The 20,103-nt window shown below is 56.8% G+C and overlaps 6 protein-coding genes across 6 annotated transcripts; 5 read left to right on the top strand and 1 right to left on the bottom strand.

Moving 5' to 3' along the window:
* Positions 1–11: 11 nt before the first annotated feature.
* Positions 12–565, top strand: INS49_002178 (uncharacterized protein; the record flags this gene model as incomplete). The annotated part of the gene is made up of 2 exons (XM_043162992.1): positions 12–317; positions 422–565. The coding sequence occupies 2 exons, from the start codon at positions 12–14 to the stop codon at positions 563–565; spliced, it is 450 nt and encodes a 149-aa protein (XP_043031498.1).
* Positions 566–4,705: 4,140 nt separating this feature from the next.
* INS49_002177 (uncharacterized protein) lies at positions 4,706–7,823 on the top strand (the record flags this gene model as incomplete). The annotated part of the gene is made up of 3 exons (XM_043162991.1): positions 4,706–4,795; positions 4,899–6,876; positions 7,027–7,823. 3 exons carry the CDS (start codon positions 4,706–4,708, stop codon positions 7,821–7,823), a joined length of 2,865 nt encoding a protein of 954 aa, XP_043031497.1.
* Positions 7,824–11,174: 3,351 nt separating this feature from the next.
* Positions 11,175–11,705, top strand: INS49_002176 (uncharacterized protein; the record flags this gene model as incomplete). Its single annotated transcript, XM_043162990.1, has 1 exon — positions 11,175–11,705. One exon carries the CDS (start codon positions 11,175–11,177, stop codon positions 11,703–11,705), a length of 531 nt encoding a protein of 176 aa, XP_043031496.1.
* Positions 11,706–14,024: 2,319 nt separating this feature from the next.
* On the top strand, positions 14,025–15,587 carry INS49_002175 (uncharacterized protein; the record flags this gene model as incomplete). The annotated part of the gene is made up of 4 exons (XM_043162989.1): positions 14,025–14,169; positions 14,491–14,647; positions 14,839–15,475; positions 15,552–15,587. 4 exons carry the CDS (start codon positions 14,025–14,027, stop codon positions 15,585–15,587), a joined length of 975 nt encoding a protein of 324 aa, XP_043031495.1.
* Positions 15,588–15,964: 377 nt separating this feature from the next.
* INS49_002174 (uncharacterized protein) lies at positions 15,965–17,254 on the bottom strand (the record flags this gene model as incomplete). Its single annotated transcript, XM_043162988.1, has 3 exons — positions 15,965–15,981; positions 16,037–16,915; positions 17,017–17,254. 3 exons carry the CDS (start codon positions 17,252–17,254, stop codon positions 15,965–15,967), a joined length of 1,134 nt encoding a protein of 377 aa, XP_043031494.1.
* Positions 17,255–18,678: 1,424 nt separating this feature from the next.
* On the top strand, positions 18,679–19,533 carry INS49_002173 (uncharacterized protein; the record flags this gene model as incomplete). The annotated part of the gene is made up of 1 exon (XM_043162987.1): positions 18,679–19,533. The coding sequence occupies one exon, from the start codon at positions 18,679–18,681 to the stop codon at positions 19,531–19,533; it is 855 nt and encodes a 284-aa protein (XP_043031493.1).
* Between the last annotated feature and the right edge of the window lie 570 nt (positions 19,534–20,103).

Here is a 20,103-nt window from a genome sequence, read left to right as displayed (position 1 = left end):
TCTCCTGGATGATGACTGTGCGTGGCTCGACGCACATGTCGCAATCGGACTTTGCGGTCCTGTTCCCAAAATGGATGGACTTGTTTATCAAGACTCTCATCCACCCGCAGCGGGGAATATACCTCACCGTAGCTCCAACCCTGGAGTTCCTCAAGATCGTCCTCCCCCAGGCCCAGACCTTGTCCTACGACACCAGTAATTGGGTGGACGAAGGCCTCCTCAGGAAGTCGCAGCCGGATTTCGAAATCTCGGTGGAGCACACCGGCCGGACGAGAGGTGGACGGCCAGCCCGGCTCAAGATCGATAATGAGTTCCAGGTGCGGCTGCGCACTGGTGGGCCAGGACGTGGCGGAGGAGGAGGGACACCGAGGCCGGGAACGTACCCCGGGATGCCAGAGGGAGGCCTTTGTTTGGGCTCAAGACATGGGGGCCGGGCGACGAGGTGTGGATGCACATGTGCCCCAGGAAGGAGGACGTAGACAAGCGCCTGGAGCACCGGGACGGCCGGGAGATAGAGCGGACTGGTGGTGAGCACGAGCAATGGCCGCGGCCTACCGCGCGGTGAGCGACGATGCAGAGAGCTTTGGGTTTCGCTGGGCGTTTCTGGTCAGGACTGGTTCACCATCTGGTACCTCCTTCCCTCTTCACTTCCTCCCTCTCTTTTCTATTTTTTCCTTTTTTCGTTTGTGAGCAAAGATACCCTCTTCCACGTGGGTGGAAATCCAATAATCTGGGGCGATTGCGATCGAACGTAGATTGACATGACTGGCTGTCTCCACTTGCACTCGTCAACGGGCCATCGGTGGTGGAGCGGCGGCCCCGCCTAGACTATAGACTCGGCCGAACAAAAGCATCCACTATCGCGGGCCGGCCAACGTTTCTTCTTCGTCCAGGCCCCTGGGAAGCGCGGATCCCTCAGTCGGCGGCGGCGGGATCCTACAACCAGAAGTCCGAGAGAGAGGGGGGTCACAGCGCCAGGAGAACCCCCCAAAAAGCCATTAGAATTTGCCAACCGTGCCAGAAATGCACCCGCGCTGAGACAAGCCCCGCCCCCCCTTGCTCTGACCGCAGAGAGGCTACCGTCTCACGATACGAGGACTGGGCGCGGCACACAGACTCGTGGCGATGGACGGGATGCGCACAAGCGGGGGGAGGGGATGGGCAGCGCGGCACGCACAGCTCGCAGTGCGGCGCGGGCTCTCCCTCCGGCTCGAAACATCTTGGAAGTGATCGGCGTCTGTTCTGATGAGCCTCAGGACCTTTTGGCGAGTCAGTCGGGAAGGGGAGCCAAATTTGAAAGAGCTAAAAAAGAAAATGCCGGTCCGTTTTGGGACCGGGAACCGTTGTAATGACGAAGAGAGCATTTGCTTCATTTTGCTTTCGTCTTCATGTGGCCCCCTCCCTTTCCCCTCCTCTAGCGCTGGAGATTCTTGTTCATTTGGGGTCGAGCGTGGGAGGGTGTCTTGAAAATCATGCCATAATGAGTGCCATTTCGGGGGGCTCGTATCGGCGGGTGCGAGAAAGGCCCATCAACCTGGAACTGCAGGCCGGCCCCTCCATTTGACTGAGAAGACTTCGGCCGGGTGGGCTTGGGCTGGCGGGCGGGCAGTGCGAATTGGGATGGGCTTCCCTGGGAGTTTCTGGAAACACTCTCGGGTAGATTGCCGATTGATTGAATATCGACGTCGGGGTTTCTCTTGTGCCTGGTTGGCAAGGCTCGCTGGCTGGCCGTGTGTAACGGATTGTTCTCTTGTCCCAAGACACAAATTTGGTAGACTAGTGATGATTTGCATCGGGCGGAGCAACAGTAGCCGCCGGTGCCCGGCGGGCTGGAGAGTGCGAGAGCGACACCGTCCCCACCTGTGTAACCGTGAAGCCCGGAGAAGAGGGGAGGAGGCCAAGGCGCGGACGCTGGTGAGATGGTGAGGTGAGATGGTGAGATTGCTTACCATGGCACGAGAAGCGACGACAGCGACGAGCCACGGTGACACAAGGCACGAAGACTGGAGGACCATTGACGGGGACCACGGCCAGGGGCCACCCCTGCTCCAGAACAAGGACTGGACAGGACACCCGAGCATCGGCCCTCCACAGTTCTTCCGCCGTGACGGTACTGCCAAGTTCGGCTGATGGGTGCATCTACTGTGTCTACATTCTACGGTACATGCTGCACTTGCCGTATTGGACCATCATCTGGGTATTGTAGACATCCATCACTGTACGCCCTTCAACATGGTTTGTTTGGTCCTGGTCCTGGTCCTGACCCTGACCCTGACCCTGACCCTGACCCTGACCCTGATCCTGATGCTCATCTCCATCGTCACCCAACAAATTGAGGCGCCCCCCCGCAATTCAGCCCGCACATGCACTGCTGCATTGTATCTCAGACAAACAACACGACATACACACATATGCATTGCACTGCGCTGCGCTGCAATACAGGCAGCGAATGGCATGCGATCATCGAACATGTGAACAACGGCGGCGGTGAGGGCCGCCCAGCTGGCCAGCTGAGGGTACGATGATGCTGCTGTGCTTCGTTCCTCGACCATGGCAGCAGTGCCGATCCCGCCGGACCCAGAGGTAGGTATGCCAGGCTACCAGGCTGCTAGCCCACCAGCTCACAGCCCACCAGCCCACAGGGGGCGGACACCGCTCGGCGTCAACATGTCCTCCCCATATGTGGGCCCGCAAGTCGCACATGCAGCAGGGCGAGGTCCTTTTGTTGTAAGTCAGTGGGTAGATCTGTACCGGGGGTTGTTCGTTTTCGTCTTGTGTCGTATCGTATCGCGACGTGTCGGGTCATGTTCTGTCCTGTCGGGTCCCAATGCGGTGGTGCTTGCTGTGTAGTGTGTGCTGGGCCAAGTGCGCGCGGGGAGCGATCCTCTCCATCTTGGATCCTCGTCTTGGACCTGGACTTCGTATCTCACTCAGGCTGCAGGACGTGTGGATGATAATTATAAGTTTTCCTCTCCTCACCCGGACCCCGGCCTAGCACGCCAGCCAGAGGCAATTGGGAGTCCACATGCCTCACCTGCTCACCCGCATTCTCTCCAGCTCCACTGCTCTGCCAACCATGTCCATGTCCATGCGCCCGTCTCCATCCCTGACCCTGTCCATGTCCATGTCAAAGTCCACGCACCATGCCCATGCTCTCCCCGTCGACCTGCATGTTGATCTGTGCTAGCTGCCACCACACAGCAAATATCACACAGGGGGGCCTCAGTTAGCTCGGGCTTGGATCCAGAATCGGGCAGGCTGGCTGGTGCTGTCGTCAAAAGAAGGCGCGCTGGCGCCAGGTTTGAGGTTCGGTCGCGCTGCTGCGTGCTACTGCGTGCCATGACGAGGTAGCATTCGGAACCAAGGCGAAACTGCGACAAAGGCGCCCGCGAAACACCACGCTGGGCTACCTCCTTCCTATTGCTACACAATTTTCACCAAGTCGCCATCTACGCGACCTTTGACGCCCGGCCTTGACGACATACCCGATCGTTACCACCGACAAACAAACGTCCTAGCGGCCGACACCATTCGGTCCCCATCAGCCCTGGCCACGAGGGGTTGTCGATCTACCGTATACCCGTATCCATTTTCGTACCCCAGGTAAGCCGTCCATTCATAGCTAGACTGTGATATTTTTTTTTTTTTTTTTTTTTTTTTTCCCACCCCTCGCCTCTCTTCTTCTTTCCCTGTCCCCATCTTTCAGTCGCTCCCTCGCCCGCTGTCCCTGCCTAACCCATCGTCCCATGCCCATCTGACCTTGTGGCTCAGCTGCCGTTGATGCCGTTGATTGCTAGCTGGGCTCTTCCGCGGTATCACCATCAACAGGGGTACCTAGGTCACTCGCTGCTTGTGCATTCACTTCATTCGCTTCCCTTTCCTTCACCAACAACTCCATCCCTCTGCACCTCGCCCTTGGACAGCCACCGACCACATACGGTGCGCCCTCACAAACACAGAAACATCCTTCAACCCGTTCGCTCACCCTCTGTCCGACTTCGCCGGACCACCCACAGCATCCCGTCCCCTCCTTTCAGCTGCCTTGTACCTTCTCCTCACGATCGACCGGTCAGGTTACTTCGGCCCAGATTCGACCAGCCCAGCGTACACACTCTAATACGCCACGGCACGCCACTCTCACTTGCACACCCCCCCCAGGCACCCATCCACACCATCACCTCACCCTTCCCACCACTGCCAACATTTATATTATTTTCCTGTGCCGGACAGGCGCTAATAGCCCAAGACACTCGTTTCGCAACCGACCTTATCCCCACTGCCGACGACTTCGGCCACGCGCACAACCCCCTCTGACCTCCGCCCTGCCATCCTGGCCGTCCCATCGTCCCTGTGCCAGCTTGGCGCGCCACCTGCAAGCAAGCAGAAGCTGCCACACCCGCATCTCCGTCCCTCAGCCGTGCGAGGGCTAAAACACCAAATATACCCCAGATTGCAGCCTCTGTGACGACCTCATCCTTCGTCTCTTTTTAGCTCCGACCAAGCCTGCGCCGTACGAGTGACAGGCAACTTTGCTCAGCTTCATTGTCCTACTCGACCTGTCTGGTCGGGCTGACCTGACGCCCGCGCTTCTGTCACTTGAAGTGACTTGGAGTGGGCTGGAGGCTATTTGGTCGTCCTCACCCCCTTACCTCAGTCACTCTCACTCCCGAGACATATTCTCAAATTTCGCCACGCGGTCTCAGCCATGGCGAACACAGAGCAACGCAAGGGCCCCAAGGTCCCTTCAAGGGCAGCAAGTCTCCAGCGCATGCTGGAAATTGAGAGGAAGCAAAAGGTGAGTTTTAATACACCCCCATTTCACACCAACAATCACCCATTCGCGGAAAGGAACTCCTCTGCTTCAATCCCCAATTGACTGACTGGCTCTCTCCGCTTAGATGGCGAGAATGCAACAGAATCCTTACGCGGCTGGCCCAGGCCGCCGCAGCGACTCACCTTCGGCCCGCCCAAAATCGAATCTGCTCACCCGCCGCCGAGATTCTTCTCAGCCGCCTCAGGACGACCGAAGAAAGTCCACCGCGCCAAATTATAATCTGCCGCCCCTCACAGTACATCCATTGCCCACGACACAGGACAGATTCGCGAAGCAGGCAGGAACGAGGCCGGGGCCTCTCAGGGAAATGAGGAAGGCCTCGGCAGATCGCGACAGTCTGCCGTCGGTGGTCAGGGCCACCGGGGGCCAGGGCTCTCCACAGGTCAAGTCTGTGACATTTCTTCCCTCGGACGACGGGCAGTCGGACACTTCATCAATTTGTCATTCGCCAACCTGGGACGACTACGGGAAGAAGAAGAGGAAGGACAAGGAAGCAGCCGCAGCCAGCCAGACAAAACTGGTGAAGAAGCGGCTGACCAAGGAGCCACCACCTGCGGCTATGGACACCCGACCAACACTGAATCCTCGGACTATGTCTGCGCCCTTGTTGGACCGCATGAGTCTGGAAGACACCCGTTCAGCGGACCAACCTCCTCCTGACCCACAACCAGAAACAAGCAGGCCCCAAGTACCGGCACTTCCTGTTAACCCTGGCTCCGTAGAGACGACCCAAACTGCCGTCAGGAGTCCTGCTTTCATTGGTGGTGTGCGCTTGGAGCGGGAACGCGAAGCGGCCATGCAGAGACTTACCAACTCCAGAGCTCCATCAGCCGAGCGACCAGTGTCAGAAATGGTGGGACAGAACCAGACATCACGACCCGCATCGAGCGAGAGATCAAAGAAGCCAGGGGCCATTTCGCCAACCTCATATCCCCCAACAGCCTCGAAGACCCCGTTGCTCAACCAACCGCCCCCTGGAAAAGGACACGCCAGGAAACGAAGCGGTTCTCTTGGTAGCGTTGTCTCAAAACTTTTCCATTCTTCGAAGAACTCCGAGGATCTCAAGCCTTATTTGGACAGACGTGGATCGCAGGACTCCGTCCAGACGGTCTCCTCACTTTTCACCCGGGGCCGCAAGAGAAGCGACTCTGCCAACTCACAGGCCAGGGCCCAGAGCTATGATGTCTATAGTCGTTCGGGCTCGTCGACTCCGATGAGTGAGAGACGGGGCGCACTTAGTCTTCCACCTTTGGCTTGGAAGAATGGGCGCAAGGGCAGGACGACCTCAATGATGGCGATCCCGCCAGATTCGGCGCGAGATGGCTCATTCCCACTTGAAGATACCAACGGGCTCAAGCAGGACAATTTTACTTTCCTGGAGCGGCCGTTCTCACCGCCCATCGAAAGCCCGCTCTCACCTCCAGCGAGCTTGTCGGCTTCGATCAAGGCCAAGAGGAGCCCCCAGCTCACTCCTGCAACCACTGCGAAGCCGGTGACTCAGGCTGCTAAGAAGACGTTCAAAGACGCCATCAAAGCTGGCTTCAGGTCCTCGACTGGACCTGAGATCAAATCCTCTTCGCACCGTCGCACAGGGACGGACGATACACTCATCGATGCAGACCTTACTCCTACGCTCCCCAGCAATACTCACCCCCTACCAAACAGCGCGACGGCGGGTTCCTCGGCGAAAGGTGGAACGACTTCGGCTTCCGCAGGAACAAGGGGTTCCAACGAGCACCCTACGCGCCAGCAGGCTCCGGATTCAAAAGACTCCGGGGCTTCGTCGTCATCCTCACACCCCGATACGGAATCGATACCGCCCTCGCCAATGACAACCCCGGACACCTCTAGGCCGCAATCGTTGAAGGATGGCCAGCCTCTCCGCGTCGACGAACTGAGAAAGACACCGCTGGTCTCCACGCATGGAGCTAGCGGTTTGGGCTTGCAGAACCCATCCGCAGCGGTCATGAGCTCGTCCAGCAATCTTTCTTCCCGGGCAAACTCTCCGCGCATCGATATTGAGCTTTCAACCGGTGATTTCAGTGAGTCGTGGAATCTTGCCAATGGACCGAGCTCTCGATTCGCCCAGGGAATTTCAAGGCCGCAGCCAAAGGAAGACGAGTTATGGCCACTAGGCAGGAAGCCTCTTGATATGGATCAACTTTCTTTCACCAGTGCTCTAACGAGCTTAGATGTCAAGACGTCCTTCCAAGATCTGGGCTCTCCGTTGTCGGACATCGAGCCTCTGTCTCTGGACAGTGATCCCACGCAGGGAACCAAAGTGACCTTTAGAGGTGTCAAAGTCGAGGTCGTCAAGAGCCCGGCGTATGCGAAGAAGGCCGTTTTGGATGCTCCTTCGCCCACAAAGGACACCAGCTTCCTTCCAGCGCTCCGCCACCAGCCTCTTCCTCCGCGAGGCAGCAACGGCCGTCCCGCTCAGACGTTGGTAACGCACAACGAAGTCGATGAGCGGCCCTTCCCGAACCAGGAAGCTCGAGCCGAGAGCCCCGACTCTTTCCAAGCGCCAGGCGCCGCATCAAGGCACCTCCAAGAAGCCAGGAAGGCAGCACCGTCGTCTCCACGGTCACCGACAGCGATGACCAGCGGCAGCAGCAGTACTTCGCTTGCCAACAGCATCATGGGCCCGCCCGTCCCTCGATCGTTCGCTCTCGCGGCGAACCGTCCGAAACCATCCGGGGGGCCTGCTGTTCCTTCCTTGAGGCATAGCAATCTCGACACGACGGGCCTGAAGCCCATCGCCAAGATGTTCGTCGAGTGCTGCAGCTGCAAATTCTACCAGGACATGCCGTCGCGGGTGTACGAAGCCATGGCGCGGCCCGAGGACACGGTCAGGGATAAGAGACTTGGCGTGTCCGGGCAGGTGACCACGTGCGTCAAATGCCCGTGGTGTAGCCACAACATGAGCACCCAGTGTTGCGCGGGGTACGCGGCTGTTGTCTACTTGCGGGAGAAGCTGCACGGGCCCTAGGCTGGGCAGACATGATGAGGGCAGACAGATGTTGGTAGTCGGGTCTGATGGCTGGGGAGGCGGGCCAGCAAGGAACTAGGCGTGGAGTATGACTGACTGCGAAAGGTCGGCGGCCGGGGTTCTGGGATTTGAATAACGTGGGCGCTGACTGGCTTGAGCATACATTTTGACTACGAGCCCAAAAGCTGGCCGTGAGCCAGTCCACGGTTACGACTGCTGGATTTCAACGGACGCACAGCGCATCATCACGAAGCATCGTGGCTTACGAATTACGAAGGACGCATTTTTGGACGAGACGAAGGGGAGAGGGATTAATGAGACATTGTGTGTGGCATCAAAAGTTCAGGCATCCCTCTTGTCAGCGACAAGACGGCCCGTTTTGCTTCACTTTGCTTGCAACGATTCATGAATCAGAGGTTGGCATATGCAGGGAACTTGGCTTAGGGAGCTTTGAAAAGGGACGCGGTACTGTAGAGGCCACGCTATAATCCCGAGGTGTTTTGCATGATTTGCGTTTTCACCTTGGTGTACATCGTGCCTGGAGCATGAGATCATTGAGGTTACTTTGGCCCCTGGCCACGATATCTGCGGACAAGCAGGATTCGATAGTGCTTAATGGCGCCGGTGAACAATAAAAGAAGAAGAACCAGATCATCATCAGCCTTGCTCAGATTGCGACCGCACGGTGACATGAGGCTTTTGCGGGATTGTGGAGGGGGACCCTTGGATGGGGATGGGGGAAAAAAGCAAATGAAGCAAGCCACAGGCAGCAAATCCTCCAACATGCAGGCTACACGGCATGAGGGCGATCATGAGGCTCGCAAACGGACCGACCGAACCGGACAACGAGAACTCGAGCCTGATAGCTCCGTGACACGGCAGGATGGAGGTGCACGGCATGAGCCGTTCGAGCGTGCGCGCACGCCATTCTGGAGGGAGGGACGGGGAGGGAGTGGAGGGACGGGCAGGAGGGACGCAGAGAGATGGATCATCCCCGCAGCTCCTGCCGCAGACGCACGCCTTTGCTCAAGTCAAACCTACTCAAATGCATGCATGCATGCACGCATACATACATACATACGTACATTGGTCGATACATTCATTCCAGACATGCATACATGCACAGTCAGACTGCGCATTGGCACCTTTTTTGTTTGTCCATGACTAAACAATTACCCGGGTCACGTAGCACGACTGCTTCTAATTATGAGCCCAGGCAGACCGGACTGACTGGACAGTCTACCGAGTATGGATCGTTGGTCCGTCCCACCCTGGCCCCACCCGAAATGAGCGAGGGCACTGCGGCTTACCCAACCGGGCAGACTTCGAGAATGCGGGAGCTGAGACACGGCAGAGACATTTGTGTACGACAGGACATCCATCCATCCACCCAGCCAGCGAGACAGCGAGACAGCGAGACAGCGCGCCAGCCCAGCCCCGACCGGTTTTGACATCCGGATTCTGGGGAGGAGGAGGGGAAGCGGAAAGAAAGAGTATTGAGCCACTCGAGAGACCCAATGCAGCCAGTGGCCTGTTGGTCTCTCTTCTCAAACCTACATACCTAGTTATGTTCCGTTTTTTTTTTTTTTTTTCCCTTTTTCAGCTGCGTGAGCGCGGACCCGCCTCACGCTCACCTCTGACCTTGCCCCAAGCTTCCTTCGCTACTTGGCAGTAATCACATCACATCTCCACCAACACCTTCCCCCCCCGGTCTCTGTCTCTCTCTCACACTCTCTCACGCCGTGCTTGCTAGCTAAGCATGCACCCTGTGGGACGAGCAAACGAGAGCAGCAGCTGGAACGGGGCTAGGGCCAGCTGGCGAGTGAGCTCGAGCTAGGTCAGCAGGCAGCGAGCGAAGCTCCTTGTCGCTCCGCTTTTGCGCTTATTACAAGTACGGTCGCTGCCTTGTTTTGTAGTGCGAACACCCCGGGCTCCGGGGAGGAGGGAGATGTGGAGGGGGGATTGGACCTGGACGGTGCCGTTTGGCGTAGAGTGCTTTTGGTGGTGTCTTGGGGCTCGGCTCGTTCCCGCGGATGGGTAGTGAGATTTTCGAGGAGAGGGGTGGGGACGTGTCGGGAGGGATTGGGGGTCGGGGCGTGGGTGTGAGCCAGTGGTGGGCAGGTTGCCACGCGCGAGCAGCGTGGGCGGGAGAGTCTATTAGCCGTCTTGTTCCTGGTTGGCAGCAGGCAAAACCCCTTCAGCTGGCGCCTCCTCTACATACCAGCTAGTCTGCTAGACTACCTCCTCCCGGGGCGATGGATGTCTGTGTGTTGTCGTTGCTGGTGGCGGTTGTTTATCATTACCTCCTAGTAGTCTACTATTATCTCCCGCTGCAGTATGGGGCCCTGCCACGGTAACACCAACCCTAAATTCTCGGAGCAGAAGAGGCTGCTACCACCTTCCGCGGCCTGAACCTGGGGGGCCCAATGAGGTGTTATGGATATATTCCCCTGTCGGCACGGCACGGTGGCAGTCATCCATGATGCCCAGGTCGGGAAGGTCGACCTCGCTCCTCGAGGTTATCGTCGTCAGCTCCATATATTGACAGCATTGGAAAGAGGCCGGCACTTCCTCCCGATTCGCAACGTAATGCCATGTCCGCGCCTGCATCCGCCATTGCCGGATGCCCCGTGTCCCGAGTCTGTGGTCACGCAATAAACGCCCCTGTTGATGATGTGCATTGGTACGTCTGACGAGCTGTGCAGCCCAGCGCGGCCTGGACGAGAAAACGGCCGAGTCTTGCGAACGTGCAGTCAGACAGACAGCCCCGACTATTTTCCCAACCCCTGCCCTTCCAGACTTATTAGTCCATGCAGCTGCTTTCTTGCCGCGCCACGCTTTCGTACATTAGTCGTCGATCTCTCACTCTCACCTTGCCTGGCCAACCTCCGAAGACCCGAGGGCCTGGGCTAGATGAACCTTGTTTTCTCCGACAAGTTCACGTCCGTGTGCTCTCGTCTCTTTTCAGCTCGATAAGTACGGCGGTGGCTGCCCTGCAGCTGCTGAGAGCTGGTGGCGCCCCCGGATCCCCCATGCCTGATGTATCGACTCTTCTTCAGCCTCCTTTGATGTCCTCTCGTTTTTTTTTATGCTGCGCCGCATCGCCACATTCGTTCGCCCTTCGAGCGCTCGGGCCCATAAATGAGGTTTTGGATAGAAATCCTGGCCCTGAAACCTCTCGTGGCATGATAGTGTGTCTTGCGGAGTTTCCTTGAACTGTCTCTGACCCTTCCTCTTGTTCGAAGACACACAAACCACGCAGACTCGTCTTCCTTCCTCCCTCACACCCTCTCTCTCTCTCACACACACACACACACACACACACCAACCACTGAGCACCCCAAAACCAAGATGGATACCACCGACGAAAAACGCAGGGAGAAGAGGCAGACCTTCCCTGGTGCCCTCCCATCGACAACCAAACCCCTAAGCGACAATGTCCAGTCTCCTCCTCCAGCACTCTCACCGGCCAGGCCGTCAACTGCCCACCGCAATTCCACAATCAGCGTCAACAGGATGCCGAGCATCTTGGAGGACGAGAACGCCATGTTCAACAATGTCCAGAGACGATCGAGGGTAACCAGTGTGGGCCCGTACTACCGGTACGGAGAGGATTATATAACGCCGTGGGACCTAGTCGGCGTTGTGCAATCGCCGCCTCCTCGGGCGCCGTCAAGACAGAGCACCTTCAGCTCGAGGGCCACCAACAGTGGGGACCTGCCGGACATCGAGGCGGGAGAAGACGAGAAACTGCCCCGGGTCCGCGACGAGACCCGGATAGCCAGGCTGGGAGGATGGCGCCGGCTTTTGACACTCTTGTTGCTGCTGGTGGCCTCTGCCGTAGGCCTTGGAGTGGGGTTGAAATTCGGCCTGCATAGCTGATGAGGCATGTCATCACCGCCGAGTACCAGGGACTGGCGATTATGGAGTCCTCTTCAAGGGATAACTGGACCGTCGCCATCTTATGGGCTAGGAGGATCGATATCGGCCATGGGGAATCGCCATTCGTTGATCTGCCTGTGATTCTCCGGCTCCGTTCCGTGGTCGATGACACCACAAGCACATAGGCCCTCTTAGGAGAACGACCTCCCCGAAATCGCGCATTTCCTGCCACAAATCCCTCTGTGCCGCCATCTGCCGAGTTCCAGCCAGCCGCAAGACGGACCAGCCCGCAGGCCTCTTAGCGTGCAAAGTCGTTATGAAGGTCGTCACGCCGCTCGGCTTGCTCGCCGTCAGGGTGGTGCAACTTCAGCGGAGGCTTGCTGGCCTTTTGGCGCATCAATCGGAGGAGAGGAACTTCCGAGATACCCCCGCCAAAGCAACAAATCGTCGATGGTGAATCTGAGCAGCAGTAGAGGCGCGTCGGAGCCCTGGCTGTTCTAGGTGGGACCGATGAGATGCATGATGGAAAAATGAGCCTTTTGACTGTCGAGACATGGAGGCCGGGAAGCCTAATTCTTAAAACGTCAGTGAGAAGGGGAAGGCGGGATGCGGCTGCTTTGTATTAGACTGTCATTCCAAGCGCTAGGCGTAATCGCTGGTATATCTATCCGAAGCCATGAGATAAGAAAGATACGATGAAATGCTACGCTTGGTCCAAGTCAGCATGCTCAACACGGCCCGCCATCAATGTCACCGTCACACAGCCCTATTGTTTCTCAATGCAGAAAAGCTCGTTCCGGCGGCCACGGTCGATCTGACTCTTTTCTTTCCTTCTCTCCTCGCTAAGGGGTTAGCTGACTGCTCAGAAAGGATGCGAGCTTGTTGTCCACCGAATCCTCTTTGTGATGAACCTCCACGCCGGTGCGGATCACCACAAGATTGTTGATTCTCAGTTCTAACGGTAGAGAGAGAATGGAACCTCCACTTGGGCCGGGCTGTGCCTGCTCGGGGACTGGCAAACTCGAGAGGCCTACTTGCACAGGTCCCTTGGTAGGGAGCGAGTAGTCCTTGTACGGGTCACACGATATCGGCAAATTTGAGGAATGTAGATGGTATCGCGGTCGGCATCGTCGGCCGTCAGACCGGGCACTGGATGCTTTGGACGCCTCTCATTGGGCTTCGTCTAGTCGAGACTGGGTTCGAGTCCGATATTGTCGTCTTGGCCCGCAGCGTCTGGGCGCGTCCTCCAGCTCCGTGATGTGCAGTTTCCGACTCCTAAGGCCACAAAGGCGGGCACCCCCAGAGCGCCGAGGCCGCCAGGCCGGCCCGACTGCAGCAGTGGGTGACGTCCATGTCCGGCTCAAGGCTGCGCCGCCATTCGTGCGTTTTCCGCTGGGGCGGCAGAGGGAAACACATAGCGAGAGAGAGGGGGAGAGAAAAGAAGGCCTAGGAAGATGTTGGGTGTTGGGTTTAGCCGCACCTGCAAGATTGTGGGTGAAGTCGAATTAGGCTAAATCCCAGGGGTCCACCTGCCCGTGTAAATGCAGGCCGCAGTGGGGCATTTGTGCATCTGCAGTTGGTGGGTCCCTCTTTCCGCCGCCGAAGAAGGCCCTTTGCGAGACTCTCACGCCAACGACTCTCGATGGCCAGGACGTCGAGGTGGGCTGCTCTTGTTGGAAAAACATCATCTCCATTGTCGAATGACCGGGACTCTGCCCTGTGTCGCTCCTCACCCGACCATGACGTCTCTGGTGGTAACCCCCATCCGTCTCGACGTGGGGGTCCTCGCCGGAGATTTGGAGCTTGGTGAGCCCCCAGCGGAATATGTGAGGCCATATTCAATACCACATGTTGTTTCCAAGCATATACCATGCTCTGCTCAACTGCCCAACTTCACTGTTAAGGCGCTGGGCAATGCTAGTATTTGTGCAAGTACAACGCCGTTGTGCTAGATCTAGATCAGCCTGTTTTGTTTGTGTTCGTCCCCAGACGTATCCGCGGTCTGTGGTGACTGCTGGGATCGCCTTGTTAAAATGCCCACAGATTCCTGCAAGAATCTCGTGGGACCATCGGGTAAATAAGATGATGTGGCCAGGCTATTGCGGCTCTGTGGGCTGGTGACCACATGTCAACGCAACGGTCCATGGGGACGGTGCTGTCCTATAAGTAGGGCATCACAGTCCCTCTCGTCCATGTCGACTTGCGCATGAGTTCTGTTTTGTTATTCTTTCCTGTCTGACTTATTCCCAATAGATCCCGGCTCCCTGAGACCGTTTTCCTACCTCATCCAACCGACGCACATTCCGCAGGCCCTTGAAGATGGTGTCACCGACTATTAAACTAAACTCTGGCCATGAGATGCCCCTCGTGGGCTTCGGTCTCTGGAAGGTTGACAATGCGACCGCCGCCGACACGGTTTACAATGCCATCAAGGTTGGATACCGTCTGTTCGACGGCGCCTGCGGTGAGTCCTTTCCAGTCACAACGAATCACAAGCAGGAAGAAAAGGACAGCTCTCGACGCGTGGTGGCTTGTACGCAGCAAAAATGGCTGCACGGGGGAGCAGGGAACACTACCCCGCCCCCCTCAGCCAATTCTCAGCCAGGGGTCCAGAAAGAAGAACAAACCACTTTGCCCCACCACACTGCTGCGTCTCCACCCGTCGGCTTATGTCCAGAGCCTCATACATCTACATACGTCCACAGCCAGGGAGCACACTTTCTTTTCGAGATCATGGCATCTGAGCCATGAAAAATATTCACTGACAGCAATGCCTGCCCTACAGACTACGGCAACGAGAAGGAGTGCGGAGAGGGTGTCGCCCGCGCCATAAAAGACGGCCTCGTCAAGCGTGAGGAGCTCTTCATCGTCTCCAAGCTATGGAACTCGTTCCACGACGGCGACCGGGTCGAGCCCATCTGCAAGAAGCAGCTCGCGGACTGGTACGTCTCTCATGAAATCAAATTGGCCAATCTGGCATGTTGCGGCGTGACCCTGGAGCGCTTCGAGCCATGTATATATAAGCCTCATGAGCAGGGGCTTACAGAGCAGCTCAGGCAGCTCCGGCAGCCCCGGGGATGTATATGGTTTTGGAACATGCCACACGTAGAATCCCGCTGACAGTGAACAAAAGGGGTATCGACTACTTTGATCTGTACCTGATCCACTTCCCCGTCGCCCTCGAGTACGTCGACCCCTCGGTGCGCTACCCGCCAGGCTGGTTCGTCGACGACGCCGAGACCGAGATCCGCACGAGCAAGGCGACGATCCAGGAGACGTGGAAGGCGATGGAGGCCCTCTCGGACGCCGGGCTGGCGCGGAGCATCGGCGTGTCCAACTTCCAGGCCCAGCTGCTGTACGACCTGCTGCGGCACGCGCGCGTCCGCCCCGCGACGCTGCAGGTCGAGCACCACCCCTACCTGACGCAGGAGCTGCTGCTGCGCGCCGCCAAGGCCGAGGGCGTCGCCGTCACCGCGTACAGCAGCTTCGGCCCCGCCGGGTTCGTCGAGCTCGACATGGCCAGGGCCAAGGACGCCGTCCCGCTCATGTCCGAGCAGACCGTCGCCGGCATCGCGGCCAAGCACGGGAAGACGCCCGCCCAGGTCCTGCTGCGCTGGGCCACCCAGCGCGGCGTCGCTGTCATCCCCAAGTCCAGCTCAGAGGGCCGCATGAAGGAGAACCTCGAGTCTGTTGGTTTCGACCTGGACGACAAGGAGGTCGCGGCCATCTCGGCCTTGGATAAGAACCTGAGGTTCAACCAGCCCACAAACGTAAGCTCATCCGTCCTTCCCCCTTCTCCGTGCGTGCCTTGGGAGGAGCTCGATGCTGATGCTGTTGGTCTTGTAGTACTTCCAGACCGAGAAGCTTTGGATCTTTGGGTAGGGTAAGGGATCGTGCTGTTATGTGCTGCAAATGTGAACCTTTCTATATAGACTGCGTCTCAGTTAGAGGATCTGGGAGGGATGCCAACGGGGCGTGGATTAATTTCACTTCTATCTCCGGCCATTGAAGAATAAAGGTCTTCCACGATGTTCTACCCATTGCCGTTTCTGCATCTCTCGCCAGCTGGGATGGCAAAATCGATTGGTCCTGTTCCTCTACCTTGTTCGCCTTTCAATGCATGTCTCGTTTCAAAATAGAATCATTACCCCAAGCGGGCTTCGTATGCTGCTCCGCACAGGGAATTTCATGAGCAAACACCGCCATTTGGCTACAACTTCTCTTGTGATATCACATTCACCTAGTGCATACCGATGGTCTCATGTTCGCACGAAAGCTGTTTGGAGCGGTCAGCGCGTGAAAACCGAAGCCTACAGGAAATCCAAACTTACTCGCGTCGATCTGTTTAATTTGGGGCAGCGCCAGGCGAACCTTGTTTCTGTACAGAGCCTCGGCTCGAGTCTGCAGCGGATTCCCCTCGAAGTAGACCGTCTCCAAATTCTCCTTGTCCTTCAGCTCCTTCTCCACATCGGCAAAGTCGCTGAGCTTGTTGTAACTCGCCCAGACCTCCTCCAACTCCTTCAGTGGCCCTAGACCCTGGAGGCTGGTGATCTGGTTGTTTGAGATCTCCAGAACCCGCAGCTTCGTGTTGGTCTCGAGGCCCTCCAGAGACTCGAGCGCGTTGTGCGATATGTAAAGTTCCTCGAGCGTCGGGACATCCTTGAGCGGCGAGAGATCGCGGATCCGGTTCGACTGGATGCTGAGCAGTCTCAATTTTGGCAGCTCGCTGAGCCCGCCGAGTGTGGTGATCTTGTTCTTGGCCAGCCATAGCTCCTCGAGGTTCTTTAGCGATTCCAGGTTTTGTATCTCTCGGATGCGGTTGGAGGCCAGCTCGAGCATGCGCAATTGATCCAGCCCCTCGAGGTTCTCGATGGTGCTGATCTTGTTGGCCACGAAGAACAGGTCGGTCAGGTCCTTCAGGTGGTTGACACGCTTGATGTGCTTGATCTTGTTGAAACTCAGGTCGAGGTTCGTCAGCTTGGTCAGCGACTCGATTCCGCGGATGTGACCGATCAAGTTGTCGTAGAGGTCGAGGTCCACCAGCGTCTCGGCAAGACACTCCAGGCCGTTGATCTCGGTGATGCCGTTCTGCCTCAGACACAGGCGCGCGACCTTCTTGAAGCGATCGAGTCGCAGACTGGGGATGGACTGGATGCGGGCATTTATGGATATCAGCTCATCGGTATCGAGGTCCTCGTCGTCAAAGAGATCTGTCACACTCGCACATGTTAGTCGAGCCGTCTGGCGCAAATGCTCTTCGGAGAATGCCACCGTGGTGCTTGTACTGGGAATGGGGAAGAGGAGTGGCGACCTTCGTCTGCCTCTATTTCTTGACCCGGGACGACATTGTCGTCATCCGAGTACTCTGGATCTGACAGAGCCTCTGGGTTGGCCAGGCTCGCTCGGCCCGGCACGCGCAGTTTCCCATCCCAGCCCTTTCCGTTGGTGATTCCGGGGCTTTGTTCGCCGTCGTGCCGCTCTGTGGGGTTGTCGTCGACCAGCTCGACATGGGGAGGCTGGGGGCTGTCTTGGTTGGTTTCGCCAGGCATGACGGCAGGCTGTGCTCAACAGCACGATCAGTTCCGGGCACAATAACAATATCAGTTGCCCAGGTCAGGATGTGTTTCGCTTGGTGCTTGGTGCTCGCAGATCCGAGGGGTGGTTGTGCGACGGTGGAAGGGATATCGTGCTGCTGATGTCTCTGGATGAGGAGCAGGAAAGTTGGAGAGTGCTTGCTTTCGATCGACTTCAAGGTTGGTCAGCGATGTCACTTCTCAAGTTTATTATTCTGACAGCGACCGTAGTGGGTCCAACTGTCGATCATAGCGGGGTAGCGCCCCAAGAGTTCCAAACCCCCTGGGCGATCGATCCGCTTGGCCGTGCCGGCCCTGAAAGCCTACTTGCGGGCGACGAGAGGACAAGCTCGAACTGGTGCGTGACAACACTTCTGTACAGGGCTGTGTTGTGTGTTGTCATTGAAGTCTGCATACAACCCACCGTATTTTCACTGACTGTCACACAACGCGCTGAGACCCACAGAAGCTCATGTTTGCGGGCGACTCACACATCAGATATTATCCCAGGCACATGCTTCGTACCACGAGCAGAATCTTCGGACCCAAGACACAAGAGTCTTGTCGTCTACCATGAGCTCCTCCTCTAACGCGTACCAAGTTGATGGGCTGCTCTGCGGGTCCGTTGTAACTAGTATCTTTGTCCGTTTCCCAGAGATGCAAACAAAGCCCCTCGAGCCCTCATCTGGCGAAGTTCCTCTCCGCCTCGGCGGCAGGTAGTCTTTCGCGGTGATATATAGCTGGAGTCCAACTAATATTAGAGCTTCAAAATCATGGAGAGCCACATTACTTGGGGTTGATCGCTCGATATATGCTTCTTTCTCACCATTTTCTTCTCCCTGGGTTCCACCCCCTCCACTATGGGCTCTCCTAACCCTGGCCGCTGTGCAGCCTTTATCAAACGCCCACCCGGCCCACAAACGTACTCGTTCCTTCCTGTGGCGACCTCACGATGCCAGATTTCAAATGAAATACCAATAGCAGTATGCTGAACCGCCTCTCGCTGGCGAGGACAGTCCGGCCAGGCCTTCATCTCTCATCAACATCAAGGTGGCCCAGGAGCAGGATTAGCTATGGACTACTCAAACTCGGTGTCCGCCACAAAAGGCAGATCCATATCCCGAGCTACTTGTTACCTCCTGTGATCTTTACCGGCCTGCTCTTTGCCTTATACGTATGGAAGAGCTTTATCATGGTATCACTGCAGAACAAAATAATTTATGCTCCCTACCTTCCTCCGACCGCACGGTTCGAACAAATTGCAGATTGGCAAAGTAAGCTCTTTGGCATCGAATGGAGGGAGATCCACATGCGTTCCATCGACGGAACCGATCTTGCCTTGGCTGTAGCCAGTGTCTCTTCAGAAGTCGACGAGTCGGCCGGACAGGACTTGTCTTACCATGTCTACATACTCTATCTTCAAGGTTGCTTCCCCTTGTCTTTTGCTCATGCTTCTCGCAACGTCGTTAACCCGGGGCTCAGGAAACGCCTCGTCTTTACCGCCTCGCTTGCCAGACCATTCCTGGATCCTAAGGAAAATCAAGACAAGCTTCAGGGATAAATATCCTGAGTGCGGGAAAGTCCGATTCACCCAAGTCGGTTTGAGTTATCGTGGGTACTGGACTTCTGCAGGGACCGCGAACGAGACGGGCATCAATCTGGACTCTATCGCCGCCGTGAAATGGATATCGCAGCTGCACGAAAATACGTACCCCAAGGCCGAGCACGGCGGGCAGACCACAAGGCCGATCTTGTTCGTCTGGGGGCAGAGCATTGGATCAGGCTTTGCGACCAATCTCGCAGCGTCAGGCGCGATTCCGTCCCACCTCGAACCAACAGCTTTGATCCTCGAGACGCCATTCTTGTCCATCAAGGCGATGCTGGCGTCACTCTATCCTGAGAGGTGGTTGCCTTATAAATACCTCCACCCTTTCTTGCGAAACTTCCTGGACAGCTACAAGAACCTCGGCACCATTGCTGCGCAGCGGTTGGAAAAGGGTATCCGGCCGCCTCACATCTTCATACTCGAGGCTGGCAGGGACGAAGTCGTACCTCCGAGTCACCCGGAGGAGCTTCGGAATCGGTGCATGGAATTAAGCTTACCGGTTGAGAGGCTCGTCGTGCCCCGCGCCTTTCACAGCGACGCAATGAATGGGCGGGTCCATGTGGCTAGTTTCATTATGAGGCAGACGGCGAAGTTCATCAGTACAACGCATTCGAAGGATGAAGTAGTAGCTGTTTCTCAGGAATCATAGCCGGGCTATTATCTCGCGAATAACTTCCTTTGTCGACCTCAGCAATGCCCTTCCGCCATTGAAGATTGAGGACATCCTTCATGAATGTGATATCAAAGACTTGTACACCTGCTTGATGACATCCTCCCGGATTATGGGTCACGTTGAATAGATTAATGGAAATAGAATTCAATGAAACCTGGAACCAACACATCAAAGAGGCACATATTTAACCACACTTACCAACTGGATTCCACTGGAGACGGCCAGGATAGTAAGTCTCATGGAGGTCGGCAGCCTCAGCCAAATCCCCAACCCTACAGTAGCATCTCATGCGGCAAGCTCACTGACCACCAACTTGAGATTTGGGCATCGTCGCGGCGTCAAGCCTGCTGCTTTTGCTTCAACACCCAAGCATGGCTCGAACTGATTTCGTTTGACGCAATCATCCAATATCACACGGTTTCTCCTTGGGAGACCATGGAAGCTCTTTTACGTGCAGGCGCAGCGGTGCCAAAGAAAGTATCCCACAGGAAGATATTCCACAGGAAGATATCCCACCAGACAGTGTCCCAAACGACGGTAGCAGAC

This window comes from Diaporthe citri (assembly GCF_014595645.1).
Source record: "Diaporthe citri strain NFHF-8-4 chromosome Unknown scaffold_1, whole genome shotgun sequence".
In the NCBI taxonomy this organism is placed as follows: Eukaryota; Fungi; Ascomycota; class Sordariomycetes; order Diaporthales; family Diaporthaceae; genus Diaporthe; species Diaporthe citri.
Note: the sequence above shows the minus strand (reverse complement) of the source record. Positions and strands in the feature narration are given on the sequence as shown.